Below are 9917 nucleotides of genomic sequence, written 5' to 3'. Positions count from 1 at the left end.
AAACAATTACAACAAAATCTAGTAGTAAAGTAAAATATAAGTCAGGTTCAACACAACCAAATTATACACATTTTGTGTCTAAACATAGGCACGTTCATAAATAAGCATACATATATCTACACATGAACATGTATTATTTATGAACATATGTGATTTATTGCTTCAACAGATCAACCCACCAATACAAAAACATCAAAGCAAAACGTTATTGCGCAAGGTGCTTAATCAACATCATAAGAAAACAAAAAAAAAATTAAAAAAGAAAAGGCAGAATCCAATTTTCACCCTTAAAAAAATCCATCAATCAAAATACAGTTAAGCGTGTACCATAAACTTAACCAAAAACAGGCACTAGATCAAGTTCCATTGTAAAAATGAAGGGTTAAAAATCAAACCACAATGCCATAAATACTTTTTTTATATATATATAATTGTAACCCTAAACCTGAAGTCGAGCCCTTTTGGTGCTGCAAGTTGGGCATTTGTACTGCTTGATATGCTCGGCTTTAGCGGGTGTAATTTTTACACATTTTCCATGGAACCATCTTTCACAAATATCACAGCAAATCCAAAACTCATCAGTTGCATAGTTGTCACCACAAGCTCCACAAAGAGCTGTTCCCTGTTCATCATCTTCTTCTTCTCCACTATCCTCCTCATCATTCGGTGGTGGTGTCATTTTTAGCCCCTTTGGGACTGATTCAGATGGCCGTGACTGCTAAAATTAAAAAAATCAGGCATTTGTTAAAATAAAATACAAAAAGAAAAGAAAAAACAGACAGGACATGACATGACATTATGACAACGGAACAGTTTGTACTGCATTCGACTTTTTTCACAGACGAGAACGAGCCTCTGTCCCACTTTTTTGGATTAGGACAAAAGGATTACGATTTTTGTCCCATCAACATCAGTTCCGGTCTCAGTTCAGTGCATGTCAAACACAGTACAATACAGCATTTTTTGTCATGTGTTGTGTAGCCAACGGGGCTTACCATTTTTCCAGATGATTTGCTTTTAGTGCTATTGTTTAGAACTTCAGACTGATCCTTAGGGTTCTTAACTGCTCCAGATACAACTTCAAATACAGTTGGGAGATCATTTATCATTTGGAAAAGCCTCTTCCTAAAGATATCAAGTAACCATTAATATATTTGTTAAACATGGCCAATTAATATTTGCGAAAAAGAGTATTAACGTTTTAATTAGAAACAATCAGCATTAAAAACTTATTGACTAACGTAATAAAAATAATCTTACACCATAGTCGCAGTATCTAACAAAAACATATAATTTTTAAAATAGAACATTGCTCTTAAATAGTCTTCATGGCTACTTGTCCTAGTGATGAAAGATATTGAGTAAATTACAAACTCCTCCCTACTGTGATAAACCATGAAGGATAAAACTACTAAAATCATTAAATGAACACGGAAGAATAAAATTAATAAAATGAACTCAGATTATTTCTGCAATCTTGAACAAACTATGAAGAATAAAATCACTAAAATAAACCCAAATGAAACCCCAATTTGTTTTGCAAACCTACAAAATCAAAATCAAAGCACTCAAGGACGATTCATGTAATTTACTCAAAGATATAAAAAAAATACAGGGATGAAAGTTGCAGATTACTCGAAACCACAGGGACGATTCATGTAATTTACTCAAAAGATATAAAAACTGATTTAAAAGTGTCTACACCTATTAGTTATGGTCCTACTGTTAGAAGATAAGTATCAAGTATGTAACAAACTGGTAAGGCAGGGGCAGTTTGGTCATTCTTCTACTTAGGTCCATTTAGGGCAGCTTAAAAATGGAGTTTTTGGGAGAGCCAGTCATGATCATTGAGTGTATTCTGTGAGTAATCACTTTGGGATAAAAGTAACAAAAAGGGGAAATGAAAATTAAAGAATACTTGAAAGAGAAATTTAAGATATATGAGCATCTGATTTAGGTTAAACCAAATAAATATTACCTTTCACTCTTACCAAAACCAAAACGAGCACCAAAATAGAAAGCAACAGAGAGCAACCATGAATCACTGTGAACTGCAACAAGTGACAACCAGTCCTTCTCCTGCATTCCATCTCTAGCAAAATTTATACCTAAAGCTGGCTCAGGAAGTTCAGGGGGCACCTCCTCAACAGGAAGATTCACTTCCCATCCTTCATTTGGTAGACCATATAAACACAAGTTTTCCTTCTCTGTAACACAACAACACAAATTATATACCTACAAATGAAATAACAACAAAATTGCCTCTAAGAAAGAAGGTACATGGAAATATCTACATTTTACTCTAAAAACCTAATGTCAACCCTAATTTTGGGATGAGAGTGTCTATTATTGTTATGGATTCGTGTGTAGAAGAAGCCGGAAAGAAGAGCTAACCAGGGTCGCAGAGCTGATAAAACTTTTGAACGTCTGCAAAATCAAAAAAGCTTAAAGATCAGTACGAAATCCAGATAACGAATTTCAAAAATTAAGAAAAACATTTTTAACTACAACATCAGCGGAAAGAAAGCAAACAAAAAAACAGAGCATACCAGTGGTAAGAGCTTTGATTAAACCGGTTCTTCTTCCTTTGAAGTCGTTGAAAACCTCGTCTGCTGTTCTGGGTATCGGTTGCGCCATGGCCTCCATTTAATTGATAACCTGTCACATCAATATCGAACCCACAAACAAAGGCGTGACGACAATCATCTTACATAGGTATGCGGGAAAAAAAATTAGAAAAAAACGGAAGTAATTAAGAAGATACCTGATGAAGAAGTATCGAATATGATAAAATTTGGGGGTTTATGAAAAAACTAGGGTTTCTTCTCCAAATATGTAAGCATATATACATAAATAAGGAGGAAATGTGAAATTAAAGCTTGGAGAGGAAGGATGATGGTATATCGAATGGATTGATGATGAGAAAACAGCGGGAAGGATTGAAAGGATTTTGGTAGGAAATAGAAACTCGCTTTCTAAATTCTATGGCTTTTCCTTTTGTTTTACTTTTTTTTTTTTTTTATCTTCTTTACCTCTTTCTTCTGATGAGTGCTTGAACATAGGTGAGAAAAAACCAAACCGCAAACCAAAAAAACCGCATAAACCGAAACCGAAATGAAAACCGATGGTACGGTTTTTAGTTTTGCAAAAACCGAAAATACTCGGTGCGGTCCGGTTTGTAGTCTCGCAAAAACCGCAAGAAACCGAACCGCACCGTATATATATATATATATATATACTAGAAAGGTTACCCCCGCTACGCGGGGCCAGAAGCTTTCAATGTTATTTCCGAATTGATAAATATGACAGACATAGAAAGTGCAAGGATGAAAAGTCTGGGCTTTGCCCCGGACAAAAAATGTAAAAGTTTTGACTGCAAGGACCAGAAGTGTGAAAATGGCTAAAGAATTAAAGGGGTAGGAATTAGCAACTTTTTAGAAAAGGGATCAAAGTTGTCAAACCGTTAAAGTTTTGTGGCCAAACTTTAAATATTAAAAGGTTCCAAAAAAGTGTAAAAATATTGATTGCAATGACCAAAAGTGTTAAAATGGGTAAAGAATAATGACCAAAGTTACCAAAAAACATCCAAATTTAGTATTCCTAACTTCCAACAATAATACAGGGACCAATTCTGCCAAAAAATGGGAAGTTGAATGGAACACAAACAAAAAGACATGAATAAATTAATTAAAGAAGTATAGGGACCGGATATGAAAATCAAGGGACCAAACTTGGACAAAGTATCATAAGTTTACTATTCCTTTCTTCCACAACTTTAATATAATATATATATATATATATATATATATATATATATATATATATTAAGTGTTGATATTTGTAAGAACCAAGAACTTATGACAATTAAAATTTCTATAAATATAAATATATATATTATCTATCAGATGATGATTCTATATTTTTAAGCATACAGTCAGTAGTATTTACAATAACAAATGTTTATGACATTTTTTAACATTTAAATGTGAAGAGTAATAGTGATAATAGTATCATTTTTATGAATACATTAATTGATATTATTACATGTACATGTGAAACAAATATTATATTAAATTCGTATTATGTTCGAGCATTAGAAACATGTTGGATGAGTGGTTATGTAATTTGATTTCAAACCAAGATGTGGTGGTATCGGTTCATCTCCAAAAAATGATTAGCACTCCTCATGTAAGTCAAAGTAACTCGCCGAGTTACTTGAGTTTTAGTAAAAAGGCAAAATGAAAAACAAAAAAAAACCGCAAAAAAAACCGAACCGCATAAAAACCGAACGGTGCGGTTTCTAAATTTCAAAAAACCGAAGTTGCGGTTTTCGGTTCGGTTTTGGCCAAAAACCGCACCAAACCGCACCATGCTCACCCCTACTTGAACATCGATTATGCAAGAATTCTAGTTCTTTTATAACTTTTGTAATAAAATGTTAATTAAACATGGAAAATTGAGTGATCTAACATTTTTTGTGGTTTTGTTAAAAAAAATAACTAGTTTAAATTATTTTTAAAAAATAATCATTCGGTCCGGCTCATCCTACACTTGAATTTAAAAATAGGTAAACGAGTAAAATGGTAAAATGGTATGACCCAGTAGTACGGTCCATATATATATATATATATATATATATATATATATATATATATATGACCCAGTAGTACGGTCCATATATATAAATGGGAAAATACCAATAATAGTAAAAAAAATGGGGTATATTTTCAAAATTTAGACATGAAAATAGATATTTCCGGGTATAGACATGCATTCCGCGGAGGTAGCTCCGCGGAATGGCAAAATCGTAAATAAATTAGTGTATTAAAAAAATAAAAATAATAATTAAAAAAACTCAAGATCCATTCCGCGGAGCTACAGTGGATTCCGCGGAGTAGGATCTTCACTTAAAAAAAAATCTCCTACAATTATTCTTTTATGTAATGATCTCTAATACCTCACATTCATTCCAAACATTGTCAAGAAAAATTCATACTATCATAATTTTTTCTTGAAAATAATTAGTTGGGGGAATGAATATAAACCCCGAAGAATGGATTTGAAAAAAAAAAAAAAGCTGAAGATCCATTCCCCGGAGCTACCTCCGCGGAGCTCCGTGGAATCCACTGGAGCTCCGCGGAATCCACTGTACCTCCGCGGAATGGATCTTGAGTTTTTTTTTAATACACTAAATTATTTACGATTTTGCCATTCCGCGGAGCTACCTTCGCGGAATGCATGTCTATACCCGGAAATGTCCATTTTCATGTCTAAATTTTGAAAATACCCCCGATTTTTTGACTATTGCCGGTATTTTCCCTATATAAATTGTAACATGTCGGGCTATTGTTTTGAATTCATTGTTTTGGACCTTATTTCGGAGTCAATACTCATTCTTCCGGTCTACATCAATTTCGAAGAATGTCCTCTTCTAGTAGCGAAGAGATAAAAAATTTATAGGTATGTGTTTCTTGGCATTATTATATTGTTTTTATTTGTGAATATATGTTAAAAATAAGAAATTTCGGTTTTTTTATGAATTGATGTGATTACAATGATAAGTCATTTTTCCTTTGAACTTTAGTTGCTTTTAGGTTTTTTCTATGATTATATGTGAGTATATGTATTTATTGGAACAACTATAATAATAATAATAATAATAATAATAATAACAACAACAACTACTTTTGATTTCGTCCGGTATAAGTCTGGAATATGTTGAACTAATCCGGAAGGCGTAGAATTGTTCCGAAATATGTAGAATATCTTTGGAATGTCAAAAATCGTTCCAAAATAAAGTTCAGAATGTTGTCCTTATTCCGGAATGGTGTCCAGAACACAGGATTATAGTTCGAAATGGTGTCCTTTTAGTCTGAAACATGCAGCACCGGCCTAATTTAACTTCATTTCATTGCAGCATGATAGAACATATGAAGCGGTTGTGACTACAACCTGCAAACCTAAACTAATCAAGGGAATCATGGCTCATTTACACACCCCCCGAAATATGCGACCATCCTTATCGCTTCATGTTTTGGTGTTTATGTTAACATGTGCATGGGGTGTAGAATGTCACCCGTTAGTATGTCATTACCATAAATCTTGGAGGAGAATGATGACGGTATATCGAATGGATTGATGATGAGAAAACAGCGAGTAGGATTGAAAGGGTTTTGGTAGGAAATGGAAACCCGCTTTCTAAATTCTATGGCTTTCCTTTTTTTTATGTAACATCCCAAAAATACTAGATAAAACTTTGTTTTAATAAACCCAAAACATTCATTCATTACTCTCAATATAGCGGTAGTATCAAAAGTATTTCTAATAACATCAGAGTGACAACAAAATCATAAGTATGAAATCTCTTGTGGATGCGATGCAATCATGTCAGACCCTTCCCCTTGGAACCAGGAGTACCTGAAATATATAAACCACAAAATTGTAAGCACAAAGGTTAGTAATTTTCCCAAAATACCACATACCATACATACAACGGGTCTATTTCAACCCCACATGAATGTTGTGGATCAAATCATAGTCTACAATCACTTTCTGTCATGGGTCAAATCATGGTCTATACTTGTAGAAGTTTCAGGGGATAAATCATGGTCTTCCATACCATTGCCAATGGTCAATTCCTGGTCTTCCATGAAAATGTGAGGGGCCAAACCCTGGTCTTTCATACAAATATCAGAAGCCAAACTGATGCGTTATGAGTATAACAAACAATCCTATGTGTGCATGCAACCCTAAATTTGATCTACGTTTTCTCTAATTGAACATACCATGTAAACAACAATGTAGAAAACCTAGAACACTAGTATATAATCAAAGTTAAATAATTAGGGTTATAAAACATACCTTTGATTATTATATAGTAATAATAATCCAATCCCCTAATGTTCTTGAGACTTTGAGAACAAGTGTCACAATTGTCACAGCTTTAATGGCTCACACCCAATACTAGCAATTGAATGAGATTATGGAGAAGGAGAGAGGAAGCAAATTTTCGGTTGGAGTTCTCTAGGAAGAAGTGGCCGAAAATACTAGGGTTATATCTTTATTTATAGTGCAGATAGTAAACCCTAGATAAGACTAAGTCCAAGATAATCTTAAATCGGGTAATTATCCAATTTCTTGATTATCCATTAAAGACTATTCTAGAAACCCTAAGGCTCTAGGAAAAACGTCAATGTCCTTATGGAGGGTTCTAGATTGCCTCTTGCCTGACTATTGAACAATTACAATCCAGTCCCTACACTTTTAGTTGATTCTTTTAATCCCAAAATTAATTCTAATTAATTTCTGATTAAATATTAATTAAATATTGCTATTTCTAATTAATATATTATTCTCATAATATATTAATAAATTACTTATTTCAATTTATTAATCAAATTAATAAATGAACCTCTTTCTCCAAAATCATCCTTCCCAGTTGCTAGTCTTGAGGGCAACCCAAAAGGACTGCGCTACTATCAATTCAAGTATATACCAATTATAGTTATGGGCTTAGACATCTAATCCAACAGTCTCCCACTTGGATAAGTCTAATAACTATAGTTGCTAGTATATCCTTCTAAATCGATCAGCAAATTGTAGCTCTCAAAGCCGCCGTCGAACTTTGACTTAGTCAGTTACGTGTCCTAAGTGATCATATAATCCTCATTGACCAATACTTTATTTCCCGATTTCTGATTTGTAATGAAAAAGAACTACTAATCGAACACATCAATTTAGTCATGGCCGGGCCCGACACTATAAGTCAATACCAAATCATCAAGGGGCCCAAGATATCGCTTTTCTCGTTAGGGAAAAAGGAATAGATAAACTTTGACTTATATTCTTGCACTATTTACTTGTCAAATCATGCCCAACAACACGTTTTATAACATCAAGTTACTGATGCGTTTACACATTATCAATGCATAACCAACTCGTAAACAACTCATATATCTCCGTTTAAAGATTATAATATATCATCGTCTCAGAATTACTCGTGATAAATTCCATGAAGTAGTTCTCTGAGCGTGGGTTAATCCAATACTCAAATCTCTATTTCAAAGTACTCATGAATGTTGCAGGAAACCATTACTATGTCTAAAAACCCTTTAGACAATCTACAATCTAATTCATGACAGTCTTGATTCATTACTTACTTCCAAAAGTATGATCGACTTTTGATGTTTTGAATAATCCAATTATTCTGGAAGTAAAATATGCAAAATTGAAACACAATAATAAACAATTGACAAAATATAGCAGACAACCCTTATAAATAATTCTCTATTATTTAATCATCAAATGTCAGTTACATTTATTTTGTTACAAGTTTCTAAATATCTATCTAACTACTAAAACTAATATCATCCTTCAGACCAATGCTCCTAGCATGTTGAATGTGCTTAATTCTACTCAGACCCTTTGTGAGTGGATATGCTGGATTCTATTCAGACGATACCCTCTTCACGACGAGGTGGTCTTCTTTTACTCTATGTCTAATGGGATGGTATTTTCTGTCGATATGCATTGATCTGCCATGATCTCTTGGTTCCTGCGTTAAGGCAACCGCCCCTTCATTATCACAGAAAATCTCCATTGGCTCCTTGATGACTGGAACAACTCCAAGGTCTCTGATGAAGTTCTTCAACCATATAGCCTCCTTCGATGTTTTGCTTGCTGCTATGTACTCTGATTCATAGATAGAATCAATCACCGTCTTTTGTTTGGAACTTTTCGAGGTTACTGCTCCTCCATTAGGGGTAAACACCCAGCCAGATTGAGAACGAAAGTTGTCTCTGACTGTTTGAAAGTTGGCGTCACTATACCCGGTTACTCTTAAGTTGTCACTTCCACCAAGAACAAGGACCCAGTCCTTAGTTCTTCGCAGATACTTAAGAATATTCTTGACCACTAGCTTTGACATATACACAAGATTCATCTTCACTTATAGAGAAGCCAAACTCTTTAACTTTCTCGTCAAAGCAAAGATTCCATTTGCGAGAATCTTGTTTCAATCCATAGATTGATTTCTCAAGCTTACACACTCTATTGGGGTACTTAGCATCCACAAAACCCTTTGGCTGACTCATGTAAACATCCTCAGCCAACTTCCCATTCAGGAAAGCGGTTTTGACATCCATCTGCCAAATTTCATAGTCATGAAATGTAGCTATGACTAGCATTACCCTAATAGATTTAATCTTAGCTACTGGTGAGAAGGTCTCATCATAGTCAACCCCTAGGGTTTGAGTAAAGCCCTTCGCAACCAGTCGAGCTTTGAAAGTGTGTACCTTTCCATCCATGTCAGTCTTCTTCTTGAAGATCCATTTGCATCCAATTGTCTTACGACCTGGTACATTATCAACCAAATTCCAAACTTGGTTGTCATACATGGACTTGATCTCGCTATCCATTGCCTCTTTCCAGTTGGCAGCCTCAGGGCCCACCACAGCTTCCTTATAGTTAGAAGGTTCATCCAAATTTACTAGTGTACTATCACTGATAAATGTATCACCATATGTAGTAATATGGAAACCATAAAACTTAGGTGGCATTCTAACTCTGCTGGAACGTCAAAGAGGTAACGATTCATCAATTGGTTCAATTGGAATTTCTTCCTCAGGTTGAGTCATAGCATTTTTAGAGGTTCCTTCATCGTTTGACTCTTGAATTTCTTCAACATCGATGGTACTCCCATTGTCCTCTTCGTATATGAACTCTCTCTCTCTCTCTCTCTCTCTCTCTCTCTCTCTCTCTCGAAAGACTCCCTTTTATGCTACGAAGACCACATTCTTACTAGGTTTGTAGAACAAATATCCAAAGGACTTCTGTGGGTAGCCGATGAAAATACATCTCTCACTCCGAGGTTCAAGCTTGTCGTGTGACTCTCGTCTAATGAAAGCTTCACAACCCCA

At 34.6% G+C, this 9917-nt stretch overlaps 1 protein-coding gene across 2 annotated transcripts; it reads right to left on the bottom strand.

Moving 5' to 3' along the window:
- Positions 1-253: 253 nt before the first annotated feature.
- Positions 254-2998, bottom strand: LOC145137298 (PHD finger protein ALFIN-LIKE 7-like). Of its 2 annotated transcripts, none has more exons than XM_079071437.1 (6): positions 2765-2998; positions 2550-2658; positions 2395-2427; positions 1979-2207; positions 996-1125; positions 254-718 (listed from the first exon to the last, which is right to left on the bottom strand). In XM_079071437.1, the coding sequence occupies exons 2-6, from the start codon at positions 2644-2646 to the stop codon at positions 440-442; spliced, it is 768 nt and encodes a 255-aa protein (XP_078927563.1). In that variant the 5' UTR covers positions 2647-2658; positions 2765-2998; the 3' UTR covers positions 254-439. The 2 variants fall into 2 exon arrangements, with proteins under 2 accessions (XP_078927563.1, XP_078927564.1); XM_079071438.1 differs by having other exon boundaries at positions 254-715.
- Between the last annotated feature and the right edge of the window lie 6919 nt (positions 2999-9917).

This window comes from Lactuca virosa, chromosome 9 (genome assembly GCF_052849685.1).
Source record: "Lactuca virosa cultivar CGN04683 chromosome 9, Lactuca_virosa_CGN04683_v6, whole genome shotgun sequence".
In the NCBI taxonomy this organism is placed as follows: Eukaryota; Viridiplantae; Streptophyta; class Magnoliopsida; order Asterales; family Asteraceae; genus Lactuca; species Lactuca virosa.
Note: the sequence above shows the minus strand (reverse complement) of the source record. Positions and strands in the feature narration are given on the sequence as shown.